Source organism: Zeus faber (assembly GCF_960531495.2).
Source record: "Zeus faber genome assembly, chromosome: 12".
Taxonomy (NCBI): domain Eukaryota; kingdom Metazoa; phylum Chordata; class Actinopteri; order Zeiformes; family Zeidae; genus Zeus; species Zeus faber.
The window spans coordinates 22,851,741-22,869,906 of NC_137196.1; the positions used below are offsets into that span (position 1 = coordinate 22,851,741).

An 18,166-nucleotide genomic window follows, 5' to 3' on the forward strand; every position below is an offset into this window, starting at 1 on the left:
ATTTATTTTTGATATATTTATTTAGTGCTCCATAAATAAAATGTATTGGATTTGATTATGTGCAAGGACTGTGGTCCCTCTGGAAATTTAATTAAAATGCCCACACAATACAAATAATAATAATAATTATTATTATAATAAAGGCGCATTTATTGTTATTGAGGCAAATTATGATTCATCTGAACGTTGTATAGGCGTAGTACACATTTTGGCCAACAGGGGTTGCTAGTGTGTAATAACACTGTTGAGTCCTGGGACGAATAAGTGCACCAACAATGGCTCCCGCTGGTCATCCCAGTAAACTCCATTTCGGATGACAACGCTTCGTTCGTATCGCTTCAAACCGAATTTGAATTTAAACCTAAATTAAATGAATGAACGGAACAACAACTTGAGATTGGAGAATTAGTTGAGGCGCCACAGGTGAGGCTCCACCCATGCGGGTAAACAGCAGAGCCAAAACGAACGAACCCTACTGCGCAGCCGCTTTGCTGCGGCCTGATTGGATCAGGAGTGTGACGCGCGCTGCCGGTTAGTGGACGGTGCGTTCCCATACAACTCGGAAATTAGAAACTCCTGCTCTGGTAGTCCCCCTTTTCCAAGTTTGAAAGGGGTCACTGCTTCCGTTCGCGTTAATTCTTTATTTGTGTGGCATCCTCACGAATTATACAAGATACAAAACAGAAGTTAGCATAACATATAAACTACAGAACAGATTAGGTCGAAGTCCTACGCATTTTAGAGTAAAAAAAACAAAACAAAAGAAAAAAAAAAAAACGCCGTGTGACGTCATGTTAATGTGAAGTCACAAATAGTTCGCCTCGGGCCCCGGAGCGATCCGCCGCGAGATTCGAAATTCGAAATTCCGCCCTAAATGGCCGCGCCCCTGCGGCTCCCCTGAGTAGGAGGCGGGAGCTCGGAGCCCTCCGAGTTCCCACGTCGCTCGAACGCAGCAGTAGCAGGTTGACCGGCGGTGTGGGAGCCGCGCTTCACCTGTCGGCGCTTCACCTGTCAGCCCACGACCAGCGGCCCACGGCCGGGGAATCTAAGTTAGACCGCCCCCCCCCCCCCCCCCCCCCAAAAAAAACAACCAACAACCGTCACATTATTACCGAAAAAAAAACCCCGAAGGATTAAAGGGACAGGGAACCGGAACGAGCGTATTTCGTCCCGGCGATGATGTCGGTCCCGGGAGGAGCAGGTTGACGATGAGACTCCTGTGGCGATGTGCGTCGGTGCTGCTGTTCGTAGCGCCGCTCTGCTGGTGAGTGGACGCCGCGTCCTCACGGCGCAGGTGTCGCTGCGCGTTGCGCCGTCAGATAGGGCACCGTCCGCGGGAGGAGGACGACGTTGGCTAAAGCTAGTTAGAGCTAGTTAGCCGGTGCGCCGCGGCTCCCGGCTCGCTTGTGCCGCTGTGTTGACGGTGTTTTATCGGCGTTAGCTCAGTGCCGCGGCTGCTGCGGGTCATCCGGCAACTGGGGATTCGCGTGTGTTCATATGCAAGGGATTTGTGTTGGTAATGCGGAGGAGTAAGATCACGAAATGCCACAGTCAAACAAAACAAAACAAGCTATAATAATAATAAATGTCTATATATACAATACAAAATGTGCTCTATGCACCAGTTAAAGATGAATGGAAAGAAACTCCATTGCAGGAACTAAGTGGCACTTACGATATAGTATTGTCTATGTGTAAATATAAACATGTATTGTTAGATGGAGATAGATGAGTTATATATTTCTGTACATGATGAATAATATCTAGACTACATACTGTAGCATACACACTTATAGTATAGACATAGACAACATGTAATAAGTATTCCATTTCATTGCACTATCCTGTATAAACACAATGCAAATCGTGAATACAGTCAGGAGCGGGGAAACATACTCCAAATGTAGTGCGATTTCAAAGGGAAAAGGTACAATTTTACTATGCGGTACCAGGCTTCTATTGTGCTTCTGATTCCGGTCCCACCTACAGTGGCAGTCAGATGTGTTTCTGGTCCACGGGCCAACACTCACCGGCCGCATTGCAAAGCTGGAACCCTGCAAACCCTGACCCCTGACCTCAGTGGCTTTTAAAGATGCTGTCGGGGATCAGTGCAATCTGATCGCCCAACAAATAGTCCAGCCGGAATGGATGGAGGGGATGATCGCAGTGGTCGTGGTAGATTTTACACCTGATGCTTGTTGAACATTAATTTAGAGAGAGAGAGAGCATCCTCACATTCCTCTGGGTTCCTGGATTGGTTGTACTGTAAGATGTAAATAACGATGCTGGCCTACATTCAACAGTGATATGATTCATCCTTTAGGCTCCTGGCCTGTGATGTCAGTTTAGAATACAGTCTTTGGAATAAAGCCCAATGATGGTCGCTTTCTGAAGGGTAAACGTGAAGGGCTGGGAACGCTCCAGGAATTATGTTGTAATTGCCTAACCCCAAAACAATGAAATCTAATGGAAGTGATTTAGTGGGTTATTGGGAAAAGAGGAAAAAATGGTTGGATTGTAATCGTGTTGCTCATTCATCCGTCTGTATTTTGATGTGCGCAAAATTTCAAGTTGGGAGAGTGACATCCCAAGTAAAACAGAGAATTCTCATGTTAAAACGCATGCTACAGTGTTGAGGTCGAATTAATTTCATGTCACTTTTTATGGAGATTAAAATGTTTAGCCAAACAGAATAATGTTTCCCCAGCTACTAGATGTTAAAACAACAGAATTCATATTTTAACAAGAAAAGCAACCATGTTTTTCGAAATTTTCTTCATTAATTTGTTGACAAAAATATTATTAAAAATATGTTTTGGTGTGGGCTTTATATATGAAGGTGCCTTGCTATTTAGCTTTAGTTCAAGTCTTTTGTCTTAATTTTCAGTCAAGTCATAAACTTTGAAAGTTAAATCCGACTCAAGTCCAAGTCAATGTGACTCGTAAATGAAGTATTTTGACTTAATGCTGGGGAGAGATAAGAAAGCAACATAATATCTGTTTCTAGCCACACCCAACCACACCCACACCACACAGAAGTGTGTCCCATCAACAATAACATGAATGGATGAACTGGATAATGGCTAAGAGGATCAGGTCATACTGAATCTCTGAAGTGCCACTTAATCTCATCTTGTCCATTTTGTCCATATCTAAGGCCCATTTTTTAGGGTGATATTGGCAGAACGAACCTTGACAGAAGTGTTGAGCTGCACCCCAATCTTTTCAAGACATACTTGACTTTTTAATCTTGTCAATAAAAAAATACAAAGCAGCCCATAATAAATATATCAGGATTTACAAAAGTCATTCATGATCAATGACAACTGGAAAATGTCCCATAGTATTAAAACATGGTCTTTTTTCTTTGCTTTTAGTGTTTCCAATTAAAATTAATAGGCTCTCTCATGCGGAGAGACCCTTTGTTTATAGCTATGTAGTTAATTATTCATGCCAGGAAGCACCGAGCTCCTTTGGGGTTTGGCTACTGGCTTTCAATTAGAACGCAATATATATATACAATTATTTATTTATTTATTTTCCTTTTTTTTTCCTTGTTTGTAACCATTGTTGTTGTGTTTTTGAGTCTGATCAACAAATGAGTTGAGCCAGCAAACTTGGTGGCCAAGCAGACTGCTCAAACCCCAAATCCTTAACAGAATGTAGAAAATGGTCTGGGTTGTTAACAAGGCCTATTTGGTGTTAAATTGTGGCTTTTGAAACAACTCAAAACGACGAGTAATCCCCTCCCTCCTGATACTGTGAAACTGTTCACAAGCCCTTGATGACTGTCTGTCCCTTCCTTCCATGAATGGACAAAGTGGCTTTTCACCTTGTCCTGTTTTCTGCCATGCCAGTAAATACAGTTTAAGAAAGGAATAGGGGCATTATTTCATGTTATTGTTTGAAGAGCTGTCACAATAAGTACATAATGATCTGATTGCAATTATTTGAGCTGACCTCAATCATTTTGTAAAATCGTTAGATTTTGCAATCAGATGTTTTCATCCAAATTTAGGTTAAGTCTATGTTAAGCCTATGTTAGAAATTGCAGATAAACTTTCACTTTACACTATGATGATTTCAACACAAATATAAAATGACAACATTTTTATTGGCAGTTATTTGCATGATCATTTTCATTGGACATTTCAATTTAACATTTAACTACAATTTACTACTAACTTCTCACTTCTGACACAAACAGCTGAAGCTATTTTAGGTTCTATTTTCTTTGCGTGGCCAACCCAGTGGAGCTAGTCAACAAAGCTCTATTTTGAGGTGTGTCAGACTCTGCGTAGAGATAAGATAACTGTCCAACACGGTGTCCGGTCCACCTGGTCTTTCTCAGAGTGTCACGCTGGCACATCGAGACGTGGCTCGCTGCCTCTGTGACTCATTGCCCCGATGATGAAATGCTGTGGTGAGAATGAAGTAAGACCTTGTGAATATTCTTATCACTCCAGCCTTAAGCCCAAAATCCCAGGTGGCCAGGAGGATTTCCCTTGATGTATTATCAAATGACCCATATTCAGACAAGGCATCTGACTGCTTCTGTGTGTGACTTTCCATGTCTAACAGGCATAGTCAATATGCTGGCTGCACGGAGCCGCGCCAAGAGGACCAGCGCTGCCTGCACGCACAGGACATCAGTACGGAGGAAGACCCGGGAGAACGGGGCCATCATCACAGGGTAACACAAACTCGGACCGGGTGATTTATCGATGGAATATCGATGACGTGATATCTTTTGGGGTATTGGTTATCCTAATATTGTGACATAGTTGAATGCTGTCTCAATCCACATTACTAATGATTGTTTCTATGTCTTAATATTTTACGAAAGCATCAATAGTCATCTCCCAAACATCATTCAATTATCTACCTATATGTCAGTGTATTCGTCAAGAAATATTGTGGTATTTTATTCAGCCAATATCGCCCATCCCCAGCACTAACCCACATACACATGCAGGTCGACTGCGGCTTCGTAACGCAGGCCTCTCAGACTCCTGATGCCAGACTCACTCATGTCATTGTAAACCTTGTTAGGCTTTTTTTAAGTGCATCCAGCTGTACAGGAGCCGTGCTGCCATGCCAAATGCATATCAAAATACCAGCAGTCACATCACATCCGTCAGTGCGCCGAGCTCGAAGGCCTGACACTGATTATGCACTGCAAGTGGCAGAGATTCTATTTATGGAAGAGGCGGCGTGCGTACCTCGCGCAGGTTTTTGGGGAAGTCTGAACAAGTTTACCACCCTCACCCTGTCGCCCTCGGTGTGTATTTATCCAGGTTGGGGAGAGGTGGGTTGCACACGTCCACTCTGTGTCTGAGAGTCAGCAGCTGAAGGGGGGCGATGCTCAGGTGGAGGGGCAGCAGGCAACACACAGGGTGGATGAAAACCAGCTGCAAATAGAGGTACAGTGCTGATTTGTTTACCGTACGACCAACTCAGGAGAACTGGCGGTTATTACCGGAGGTGCAATTGCATCCCCTAGAGGTTGGATGCAAACACGGATGTTTGAATGCATACATAATGTAAATGGTCAAATAACCATTGACCAATGTGGTTTAGAAAGACTCTACTTACAAAGACTTTACAAAGACTAAAGTACTTAATTGAATGCCTTGAATAGATACTGTTCTGTAAAACGCTTAATAGACCTATGTGTCCAAACTGACCACATCAATCTGACATACATTCATGCTGTGGCTAATGGACCGCCTGTTTTAACGTTCTGTATCCCAGCTGAAGCTTAGCACCTCTCTCATCCCCCCTCAGGGTTCCCAAGCAGAGGAAATGGTGGCAGAGCTTGTGGTTGAGCCAGAGAGCCCCGGGGCCTGGCCGGGGTCTGTGCCCCCGCTCGAGCTGGAGGTTGGAGAACCGCTTCCCGAAGCCTCCATCACGCAGGACCAGGACTCGGGTCACTACTCGGAGCTGCCGCCCCCACCCCACTCCGCTGTCACACCCATTGCTGCCGAGCCCGAAGACCAGCCTGCAACTCCGAGCTCTCAGAATCGCAACTTGAACACGTAGGTGGCAACCACAAAGAAGCTCCCTCTGATTTAAATCTTGAAAAAAAAATCGTACTTAATTAGTTTGTTCAACTTAATCAAATAAAGTTATTTTTATTTTAGAATGCAAGCATTGGTCTGCTTTTCCGACCTTGATGTAATTCAAACAGTTTTGGTGTAAACAAAACAACAGCAGAAAGCCAAACATTGTCTGTCCTACATCAGTGTTTCAGAGGACGATGTCCCCGATGTCACCGCGTCCGAGCACAGCGATGTCGACCCGGCCTCGGCCGACTGTGAATCAGAGTCCAACCCGTATGACGACGCCAGGTGGGTCCAGCTAAAATAATTACAGTTAAACAACCACGGAAACGACGCCCTCTCGCATCGTTTACCGACGGGTTCATTTCAGCTGTATTTATTATTTAATTTCATTTGTCCTTCCCTTAAGTCCTCCTGTGGTCTTGGAAAACACCTCTAACGCTCACACTGCGGGCACCAAAACACACAGCAGCCCTTCACTGAGTACTCAGCCAGACCACAGGGCCAACACGTCACACATGTTGAAGGATAAGGTCGGTACGCTTCAAATCGGTCGCGGATGTGTGTCTCCTTTTCCGAGCGCGTTTCCCTCATTTTGTTTGTCGGTGACAGGGTTTGAGCACTCCCCTCGTCACGGAGACAGAGCCCGGCGTCGGCAGCAAAGACCCCGAGGACATTCCCACATTCGACGAGTGGAAGAGGAAGATGATGGAAGTGGAGAAGGAGAAGAGTAAGTGCGTTCTTTAACGGTGTCCACCGCATGGCGTTGACGCCATCGGGTATCAAAACATTCCGTGGCTTTAAACGCCAAATCTCGACGCAAAAGTAGTTTCTCCGTTGGCAGTCATGGAAAATTAAATTGTATTATGTGCAACTCTACAGTCGAGCCACTGAAGTTGAATCTATTTTTTCAAGTTTTTTTTCGTGGTGTTTTCCACCACAGTTCAGACTCCCCAGACCCCGACCAACGGGGCCGCTCATCCTGCGAAAAAGGTGCAGAAAAACATCAACAACTACGCCTCTGTGGAGTGTGGAGCTAAAATTCTCGGGGCAAACCCGGAGGCCAAAGTATGTGGAACTCTAGACATCCATGCAGAGCGTTGTGTGCTCACTATGTGGAAGATCATTGAACGGAATTTTGTTCTTCTTTCTACAAAGAGCACTTCAGCCATCCTGAAGGAGAACATGGACTTGTACATGCTGAATCCTTGCAGCAATAAGATCTGGTAAGTATTAGAGTCGTATCAGTTATTTGGTTTTTGTTGTTAAATATTATAACAAACCCCGTCGCTGTTACCATTTCGGCAATTTTTTATTTTTTATTTCCCGTCTCAGGTTCATCATTGAGCTGTGCGAGTCCATTCAGGTGAAACAGTTGGACATAGCCAACTTTGAGCTCTTCTCTTCTACCCCTAAAGACTTTGTGGTCTCCATCAGTGACAGGTTTGTCCCGCAGTGGCTGGATTTGATACTAGTTTGTGTTTTCATTTAATTGTATTTATTTATTTTTTTAATTTTTTGTGTGGTGTGTGTGTTGTGTGTGCTGGATATCAGCACTATTCTATTGACTTTCCACTCACATTTCAGAATGCTCTGAAACAAAATCTGATCATTAAAATATTGAACAGTGATCGATTTAGATGGCTTGGAAGTGTGTTACAATGACAACAAAGGTATTCCTTCACCCCAAGGAGGCTTTCTTTCCAACAGCCTCATTCTATGTGTTGGAAAACCACAACCAGGATAAGATCTGCGTCTATACCTCACGGTAACCATGAGGCTGTTGAATGTCTAGGACATTAAACATATTATATTGTAAATGCATTTCTTCAGATATCCAACTAACAAGTGGCTCAAGCTTGGAACCTTTCACGGTCGGGATGAGCGCACGGTGCAGAGCTTCCCACTGGACGAGCATCTGTATGCTAAATATGTCAAGGTGAGGCCAAACCCTGTTCTCATTCCGGTAAAGCTGCGCGTTCTTTAAGCAGCGCAGAGCGAGGGCTGTGAGGCTGTATCAAGCTGCTTCTGGTGAGCCGGGCCAACATAACGTGAACTCTCTGCTCGTGTTTGGAGTGGCTGTTCGCCCTTGTTTATTTCTCTCTCTCTTCCCTCGCTTCAGATGTTCATCAAGTATATGAAGGTTAGAGCGTTTTTCTTGTGGAGATCTGTGCATGAGTGAGTCAATGTTTAACGTCGGACAGGGATGGGTTTTTTAGTTTTGGAGAGGGGAGATCATCACAAGACTGAGTCAGAGGGGTATACTAAGCAGGCATACTACGTGTACCATATTCTGGGTTTCTTAAAGGGGACCAAGTACGCTCCTTCTGAACAGGTTAATATAGGTCTCTGTGGTCCCCAAAAGATGTCTTTGAAAATTATTTTTTAATGCATTCAGATTATGCATTCTAGCCATTCTAACACACGTCAAAACCCCTCTCTTGTTCCTGACGCTCTGTTTGAGTGTATGTGTCGCTTTAAATTTAAATGCTGCCGCTCCCCATGCCCACACTGGAACTGTTTTGCCCCAGTTCTGTGAGCCTGTCACCTTAATAGTCCACCAAAATCTGAAATACTGCATGAATGATTTGATTAAATCGTGACCATAACAAGAAATCCTGTGATGCTGTGTTGCACTTGCAATTATTATTATTTTTTATCTATGACATTTTTATTTAATATAAATGTGTTTGTCAATGCAGACGCCTAAAATTAAATGCTAAATAAGATGTATTGGCAAGTATTTTTCTGTCTTTCCATCTGTAAACCTGAACCTAACATGGCCTGGAGCACATTCGCATTGCAGCATCGGTAACCATGGCGATGCTGCACAGTAAGCCACAGTTGTGTCCCACGACGCCCAGAGTCGAGCCCAAAATGCTCCCTACTAACGCCATTATCCTGCTTCATAGTATGCCTCTTTGATTTGGTTAAATCGGTTGCACAGCAAAGTTGAATTTAGGTTCATCTGGGGGGTGGCGGGGCTCAGGTGTTGGTGTTTGTGCATGCGTTTATCTGAGTTCTGGGATGTATTTCTTCTGGGATGTATTTCATCTGGGATGAAATACATCTATGGTTTAGAGCAGAGGAGAAAAAGAGACACAACAAATGACCTCCAGCTTCTTTTTGGGATGTGTGCTTTCAAGTTGGTTACATATTGACAGGACTGCTCTTCCTTCCTTCCTTCTTATTTAAAACTGTAATCATCAGTTTGTCACAGACTATTAATATTTAGGAATAAGGTTATCGTTTTGTTTTTTTTATATCCCTTTATAAACCTAGAAAGAAATAGTAATTACAAATAGTCCTTGAAATATGCCTTCTGAATAAGTCTGTACCAAGTTGTCACGACACTGCCCCACTGTCTTAATTTACTTAATCAGAAAATAGAAGCATAAGCAGAGTCAATCATGTACAATAATTCAACAACTGCTTCAGAATGCTGTAATAATCGATATCGGTTTGATTGTGCCTGCGCCGTCCATTTCATTTTCTCTGTTTATATTTTGATTTGCTCATTGTGTGTTTTTCTTTTCAAAGCAAAATCATGTCCTTACAGTTCCCACATAACAGCCTACAGAGTATATCTCTTGTTACAGTGCAAAATGTACGATTTTACATTTTGTTATCTTGTTTTTTCCAGGTGGAGCTGGTCTCTCACTTCGGCTCAGAACATTTCTGTCCACTAAGTCTCATAAGGTAAATTCATTTAATAAAAACAATGTATTTAATATTATAAAACATACATTATATTATAATATAACATAACATTTTAATATAAAAACGGTCTTGAGCTAGTTCCCATGTTGGCTTCATATACATATATTAGTCAGCATAGAATCCCGGTCTTTTGCAATTGGGATTATATTATTTTATCATATTTTTCTATATTTTTCTCAAGAATAGTATTTATTATCCTGTCTCAGACCACCTTATCAAACACAGTATCCGCTGTGAGGTTATTCAATCGTGGGCAATTCTGTTAATCATCCCCCCACTCTCACCAGGATATTTAGCGATGCATACAGAATTGATTGTGCCGTTTGAAATTGACTTGACTTGTCTTCTAAACTTCAACTGTCCTTGAGGCAAGAGACAGGAATTAGAATTTGCACGCACCAGCACACGCGGTAACACCACGTACCGTTACTACCCCGGCAGAATGGTTACTGCTGAGGTTAATGGATTGAGATGTTATCCCTGTGTTTAAAAAAAAAAAAAAATAAATAAAAATAAATAAATAATAATAAGAATAATTAATACCTGTTGATGTTTCTCCTTGACAAGTTATTGTGTTATTGAAGAGGGATGTGCTACTATGTCAACTTAACGTTCATCTCAACTCTCCGACAGGGTTGTTGTTTTTGTCGGTATAATTCCCTCTGCATCCTATTGGAGACTCTGAAATAAAACCTATTTTTTATTTGCTTGTCAGAGTGAGTCAAGCTCGCTTAAAGATTTTCCTCCATGTGATCTGCTCTCCAGGGTGTTTGGGACCACCATGGTGGAAGAGTATGATTTGATCGCGGACCCCTCCGAGAGAACAGATGGTCAAGATGACGACTTAGGTGAGCGTCCAATAATAATAATTATAATGGTAGTAGTAATAATAATAATAATAATAATAATAATGTGAAACCGAATTGAGCCACCTTGTGACCTTCAATTGTCTCGAGTGGTTTGAGATTAAACTGAAAGTGGCTAAACATACTGATGAATCTCTTCCAGATAATCTTCCTGGGTCGGTTCCAGGTGAAGTCAAGTCTTCCAATAATCTGATTGGATCAGCCAAGGGTCAGTGTTGCCAGTCATAAACTTCCTTGTGGATCTGGGTCACTGCTTCCATGCCAGTTCTGTGTGTCTGTGTACAGTGTAGGTTCTTACTGGTGTCTTTGTCCCATCAGATGTCATCTTGAACATGGTGAATAATTTAGCCGTCAACGTACTTGGCGGAGGTCAAGGTAAGATTCTACTGCGTCATGACTGATTCCGATTCTTGGCCTAATGGCATTCGTTTGCAATTTGTTTGTCATTTAAAAAAAAGAAAATCTTGTTTTTTGAAGGCAATTTTTCAGCCCAGGACTTAAACGCAACTGAAAGCAAAGCTCAGGCTGATGCTTCAAACCCTTCCACGATGTGAGTACCAGGCAGTCTTCTTAGGATACTGCAAAATATTCACCATCAATGTTTTAACAGTTTGTTTTTTTTAGTTTTTTTAGTTTTATTTTTGAACAATCCAACAGACACATTGGAGAGACCCCAGAATACTCAACTCAAAGTGCATCCACTTTCATTTCAGGCCCGACACTGAAGAGCCAGAAACCCCCTCAACCTCGGACACCGTCGAAGCCAGAGCCTCCATCCCGGAGATCTCTTTTCCAGAGACACCCGCCACGGATAGCGCCGTACCAGAGCTTCCGCCATCGAAGGATGAGATTGTCACTCCTCTGCCGCAAGACGAGGAGGAACACATCAGCTCTACGATCACCCTCCTGGATAAGGAGGATGATACGGAAGAACGCAAGGAGAAAGAGGAGCAGCGGCGACAGAAAGAAGGCTCGGACTACTGTGCAACATCCCTCAGTTCTTCCTGTTCCTGCGCGACCTCCCTCTCAGAGTATCTCCACCAGTGGTGCTCCGCCCTGCTGTCCGAAAGGAGGACATGCCAAATGCCGAAACGAGAGCCGACGGCTTCTCAGCGCATTCAAACGGTGACGCCCACCTGGCTGCTACCCCTTCCCCCGTCAGCCTGCCCACAACCGCAGCCTCCGCAGGCCAAGCCCCACCGGCCCAAGAAAGAAACACAACATGGGCACCACCCCTCAGAGGCGGCGGGACCTCTAGTGGAATCCTCAGCAGCCCAGGAAGAGGCTTGGTCCAAGCCTCCACCCCTGGAGCCCAGTCAGATCCCAAACCTCCCTGAACCCAGTGCCAGCAAGTCTCCTCCCACTGCCACCCCCACCCTCAGCCCTACCCCCACGGTGGAGCCACTGCAGCCCACTGAGCTGGGTCCAGACCAGAGCTGGGACGTACAGGTGGAGGAGGAGCGGGAGGAGCCCACAGCCAGTGTGTTGACGCCCAGTGAGGGTCCTGCGGTGGAGCAACTTCCACCCTGGGATGCTAAGCAACCGGAACTGGACGCTGCCATCCCGTCCCCAGATGCGGGCGATCCGTTACAGGACGGCCAACCCCCTACATTCCCCCCTGTAGAGGATGAGGAGGCCGCCCCCCGTAACGCCTCCCACCCCACTCCAAACAACATGACCGCAGACTCCGAACCCCCCCACGGCCAATCTGCAGCCCCCGAAGCCAAAGCCGAAAGCGCCGGCGAGGACGTTCTCCTCTCGTCCAGCGGCCCTCACCCATCTCACCCATCCCCTACGACCCCCCACCTGAGCTCCACCGAGTTCTACGCCGAGCTCCAGCAGGAGCAGTGGAACGGGAACCCGGTGCACGGATCCAACCAGAAGGAGTCTGTGTTCATGAGGCTCAACAACCGCATCAAAGCCCTGGAAATGAACATGTCTCTGAGTGGACGCTACCTGGAGCAGCTTAGCCAGAGGTGAGGGGATCACACACACACACACACACACACACACACACACACACAGACACTTCCAGAAACTAGGACAACTCACCGAATTGGTAGGGTGAACTGATAGCATGATGGTGTTGCTGGTATCAGATTGTAATTCTGTTCACTTTTGTTGCATTCGAGGTACCGTAAGCAGATGGAGGAGATGCAGAGGGCTTTCAACAAAACCATTACAAAGCTACAAAACACTTCCAGGATGGCCGAGGAACAGGTGAGCATCTTAAAAAGTCTTAAAATGATCTCTTAAATTCAATTTAGCAAATATGAAGCCTTGAAAATATAGGTTAGATTTATTTCGGTGCTTAATCACTGACATTGTGTCTGACCTACAGTACACGAAACCTCTAATCCAGTTGAGTTCATCAAATGATCTAGTTCATAACCTTCTCTCTTACCTTTTACTAACCTCTGCTCTCTGCACTATAAAAGTTTACAATTAGGCCTAAGATCAGTTTCCTTTTTGTATGCCCGGTAGATACTAGCAAAAATAAGTCAACCGATGAATTTTCATTTCCATTGCCAGTAAAATGCCAGGAACAGATGCAGAGTAGCCGCAGAAAATACCTGAACAAAATGTTCCCATTTTTTTCTTTTTCCTTTCCAAAAGCATTCAACCTTCAACTCTTGCAACACTTAACACCCGGCAATGCGTTCTCATATTCTTACTGACTATTACAAATGTGTGAGTCGGTTCTGTTTTTTCTCGTTCTCCATTTCCCCCTTTCTCCGCTTCTCCACCTGATCGATTGCCTTTTCTGGGCTTCTAGGACCTGCGCCAGACGGAGTCCATCCAGGCTCTGCAGGATCAGCTGAAGAACATGACTCAGCTGGTTCTTAACCTGTCTGTCAGGGTCAGCCAGCTGCAGCGCGAGGTAGGCACTAATCCCCAAATACAAACTCCTAAGGGTAACAAGCAGGGTTTCATTAAAGGTTCGGCACTAGGATCACTGTATGGGTCCTCCTGGCACACAACGCTGAGAAAAATTCTTGGCTGATAAATGCTCTGGTAACTCGAGAATACTGAGTTCACTCCATCACCAACACGTTACACAAGACCCAAGCCGTCCAAGACCTTCTCTAGTGCTTTAATAGGAATACAGATTTCAGAAAGAAATGAGCGGTGCATGTCATTGTTTCCGTCAGTGGTTCTCAATGTTTGATCCAGTGGACCCCTAGTGGTGCTTCAAGAGGTTCCAGGAGGTCTCCGGCAAAATTATTAAGTTAAACTTCACCACTCTTTCACTTCCAAGACACTGGTGCTGTCAGAGAATGGACAATAATGGCTGTTTTGATCATAGTTTTACTGTTGTCTCCCTGACTTCCCTAATCCTATCTAATCCCCCTTTCCCACTGCACCATGAACCTGGTGACACCCGCTAACATTCGGCATTTGCCATCAGTGGGAAAGGAAACACCCAGGTCTCAGTCCTGGGTCAAATGACCCTGCGATAGACACAGGTTTTAATCGGCTCCATCTCCGATCGGCTCTGATGTGAACTGGACACCCGGGTCCACCCGCTAATTTTGGCCCCTTTATTGGCGAGGTGCGAGGCCCAATAAAATACCGGACGTCGGCCTATAAATAGACAGGAATATCCGTGTATCATGCCATCATTTCATATCCCACTAAGAATCCAAAATCAAAATCAGAAGTTATTGACTTTTGTTCCGCATGGGGGGCCGTGAAATGTTGAGTGTGAATGTGAATGTGAGTGTGGGGATAGCACCGTGGGGAGCACGGCGGAGAACCCCCCCACGCTCCCCGCCGGGCTCCCAGTCACTCCAGCGTCGGCCAAAGGCGATCCCCGCTCCCCGCCGCTGAAGGGGCGGTGCACGCATCTGTTTGGGGTGCGCATCGGCAGGGCCCCGGTTGCTCCACGCTGCTTCTACTGTCGTGTTGGGTCGTTCATGAACGATTACGATTCTTTTTGACCGGCTCAAAATAGTTTGTTCGTTTTTTCTTCAAGTTTTACAGTTTTATGTTGCTGTCTCCTCTACTGTTTCATTCCAAATCACACTGGAGCCGTGACACGCCCCTTTTCCGAGGTGTTCATGACGTCGGCATGAAAACGGCATTGCTCCTAGTAATGGGAATGGTGTCAGTCCCCTATTTTTAGTGGGTTGATTGTTATTGTTATACCGTTTTCACAACAAAATTAGCAGGTTGACACAGGGTTTTTAACAGTAAAACAATAACAATAACTGTTACCCCCATCTTCTCAGATGGGGGTAACAGAGAGTCTGAGACATCCATTGAGGGTCATTGATATGGAAAAAAGTTGAGAATCCCTTGTTGAGCCTGTACAGCTTTCTTTTTTGTCTCTCTTTCCCTCTCCCTTTGTCGTGTCACCTCCTGCCATAACGCAGCCCTTTGATAATCTGTGGCCTTGCCTTATAGGTGTCGGACAGACAGAGCTACCTCCTGCTGTCTCTGCTGTTGTTTCTGTTACTGGGGTTCCTGCTGTACTTCAACTACCAGTGCAGCTCCGCCGCGCCGCCGCCAGCCCTCCCTGCGCCGCGTATCCCCAAGAGCTACAGCTACTGCTGTCCCGAAAGGTAACCTTTTTTATTTTTTATTTTTCCCTAAATTACAAAAGAGGAAGTGCTCAAGAATGAATCTCATCACAAGATACCTTAGTCAGATGTGGTCTCTGTCTATGGGAGGCTGCCTGGAAAGGGAGCAATTTTCAGAAATATTGCCCTAATCATGACTAATCATGATTGACATAATCATGACTCCTTAATATGGCAAAATGTAGGGAGGCGAATTGAATAAAATTGATTCTTTCAGTGTACAAATTAAATACGAATGAATAAAATTGATGGCAATGCAATTCCAAATAAAAACCTCGATTCTGGTGGTCCACAGCTATATTTTTAAGCTGAAAACAAAGTAATAGTATTTATTTACCTTCAAAAGAATGATGAGACAATGTGAGAAGATAGAAGTGTATTGTTTGATATGATTTGGTCCAAAGTTCCATCCCTTTCTATACCATAGTTACCATAGTTACCATAGATCCACCAAGCAACGACAGCCAAACTGATCAAAACAGCCGTTATTGTACATTCTCTAATGGCGCTGACGTCTTGCGTACGAAATGACGCCGAAGCTGAACTATTAATCATTTTCCCGGGGACCCCCTGGAACACCCTGGGGGTCCCCAGACCACACATTGAGAACCCCACCGCCCTGAAGCGCACGTGGATGACGGATGCGTCAAGGTATTAAGAAATATCCAAGAAAACAAACACTGATCAGTATCAAGCAGAAAGGACGTTACATCTCCACAAGCAAAACGTTTCTACCAGTTTCTTAGACTTATTTTTTTAAAGAAATGTCTTCTTTGCTTTTGTGTCCTTATGCTCTCTAACTATCATTATTAATATTATTATTATGATTTAAAAAGTTTTTTTTATTTTTTTACTACACAACAGTCAGTTCACCTCCAGCGGTGATGCAGGCTTGAGCAGGAGCGCCTCCTATCCCCTGCTGCACGACGCTGACTCATTCCATTTGGCCGGCGTTAAAGGTAAGCGCCTTCCCGACCGTCTCAAGCGCACCAACACAAGAGGTGATTCTGGCAGCTCTCCTTCTCTGACCTCATCTTCTAATGGAGGCTTCTGAGTCACCAGCCTCATAAAAAAAAAAAGAAAAAAAAAAGACGTTCTTCTGTCCCACAGACCCGGAGAATCTTTACACGGAGGAAACGCAGGAGATTTGTCCAGATGAAGATAAGGTACGGACGGTGTAAATCTACCGTAGAGTTTATTTAAAGGACAAATACAGACCAGAGGTGGAACTCGGACGGGGAATCTGACCTAAGTGGAGGGGAAGCGTTATAGCAGAGATCATTTACTTCAATACAAGTAGAAGTGCTGATGAGGAAAGTGACGAGAATAAGAATAATAAACACGAATGAACCATTTTTATGTTGTGCACACGATATAAGCGTAGACGTAGCCATGCTTTTGATGGGCTCTGGAATTCAAATCTTTTCAAATGTTCCTGTGATGTCTTCAACTTTGATGGCAATACGTGTTTATTTTGAAAAATGCTGTCGTCAACATGGAGGGCAATGTGACAAACAAAGTACTTTGTGAGTAAACAAGGAACAGTAGAAGTACTGAATTTTCAATGGCAGCCCTAAGTCTCAGCCCTAAGAATACAATTCCTGAAATGTATTCTTATTCTTTCCATTTCCTACATTTCCTGTCAGATCATCTGGATCCGTTGACTCTTTTAAAAGTCTAAATATGTGAGAGAGCTTAACCCGTCCTTGTAGTATTACATCTTTTATTACATGAGGGTGTTGCATGCCCTCTTTCAAATTTCTGGAGGGAAGAGATTTGGGGCAAACTTGTTTTTGCCCTATAAATTAAATAAATTTCAACTGGATTAATTGTAAGTGGTGAATGTTAACATTGTTGATATTTTCAGATGAATATTATCACCACTGCTTGTTGATTGCTTCGTTCTCAGTCATTCTTCACGCGGAAGCGACGCTGCAAGACGAAACCCAGCGCTAAGGTGGAGCCTCTCGCCCCCTGTCCTCCCTCCGCTCTGCCCCCGCCCTACGGCGCGGTGGTGTGCAACGGGGGATCCCTCGCCGCCCACCCCGCCTCCATGCTGCGAGAGTCGCTCGGCTCCACCTTCAGGGACTCGCCCTCGGAAGGCAGCTCGGAGGCCTCCTCCCACTCGGACGACACCTCCTTCTGCGGCATCGCCACGACGTGCTCCCGCATCTGCACCGGGCTCCCGCCGGCCCGGACGCGGGCGGAGAAGCGGGCGCTGAGACGCCAGCGGCCCAGACCCGGCGAGGCGGTGGCGGAGCCGCTGCGGGCGCCCGGGCGGAGCCGCAGCGGCTCCCTGCCTGTCTCCACCTTGCAGGACCTCATGAGACGGGCCACCGAGCAGAGCTCAGGGACGTTCGGGGCCAAGCCCGTACTCTCGGGTCGTGTTTGACCCCCCCCCCCCCAAAAAAAAGACTCTCCTGAAGAGGAGCGTAGGACGTCTGGTCTCCTGTAGCTGTTGGCAGCTTCAAAGCTTTGACATCGGACAATCCCTTCACTGTTTAGCTTTCGTTTTTGCTGCTATCGACCCATGTTTGCGGTTCAGTCCTCGTCAGGCTTTTATATGTTTCAATCTGATGGAATGAGTCTTCCCAGCTTTCCATTAAAATCTGTTTTTTTTGTCTGACTCTGACTGTTGTTTTAGCAGATGACAGTTAGTTTTTATCAGTTAATATGATTTATATCGACCACTTTCCTTTCGACTTGAAGTGTCAATCCGTAAGATCGTCTTTTTTGGACCAGTGACATGTTCTGTTTGAAACGGCAAAGTTTTCTTTGTTTTGTTGTTTTTTTTTCCCTCTGCATCCAGGTGCAGCATCCTTTCTTGTAAGTATCTCTTGTTCTGAGCCATTGATTGTTTATTTTGGGTCGTTGGGATAATTTTTTCATTCGTGGGTACGGTTTTATTTTTTTGGTGAATGTTCATCCATATCGA

General features: G+C 44.9%; 1 protein-coding gene across 1 annotated transcript; it reads left to right on the top strand.

Annotated features, from left to right (window-relative positions):
- The first annotated feature begins 1,137 nt into the window (after positions 1-1,137).
- LOC307238253 (SUN domain-containing ossification factor) lies at positions 1,138-17,852 on the top strand. Its single transcript, XM_080011182.1, has 23 exons — positions 1,138-1,264; positions 4,582-4,693; positions 5,298-5,423; positions 5,788-6,038; positions 6,246-6,350; positions 6,472-6,595; positions 6,675-6,792; positions 7,006-7,130; positions 7,221-7,288; positions 7,398-7,505; positions 7,896-8,001; positions 9,706-9,761; positions 10,548-10,630; positions 10,791-10,856; positions 10,967-11,023; positions 11,126-11,198; positions 11,362-12,624; positions 12,781-12,868; positions 13,425-13,529; positions 15,056-15,213; positions 16,096-16,190; positions 16,342-16,397; positions 17,141-17,852. The coding sequence occupies exons 1-23, from the start codon at positions 1,209-1,211 to the stop codon at positions 17,621-17,623; spliced, it is 3,882 nt and encodes a 1,293-aa protein (XP_079867308.1). The 5' UTR covers positions 1,138-1,208; the 3' UTR covers positions 17,624-17,852.
- The last annotated feature ends 314 nt before the right edge of the window (positions 17,853-18,166 follow it).

Coding starts and splice junctions, on each gene's coding strand:
- LOC307238253 (XM_080011182.1), top strand. CDS start 1,209: ATGAGACTCCTGTGGCGATGTGCGTCGGTGCTGCTGTTCGTAGCGCCG. Junction 1,265..4,581: donor TTCGTAGCGCCGCTCTGCTG/GTGAGTGGACGC, acceptor CATGTCTAACAG/GCATAGTCAATATGCTGGCT. Junction 7,289..7,397: donor CCTTGCAGCAATAAGATCTG/GTAAGTATTAGA, acceptor TTCCCGTCTCAG/GTTCATCATTGAGCTGTGCG.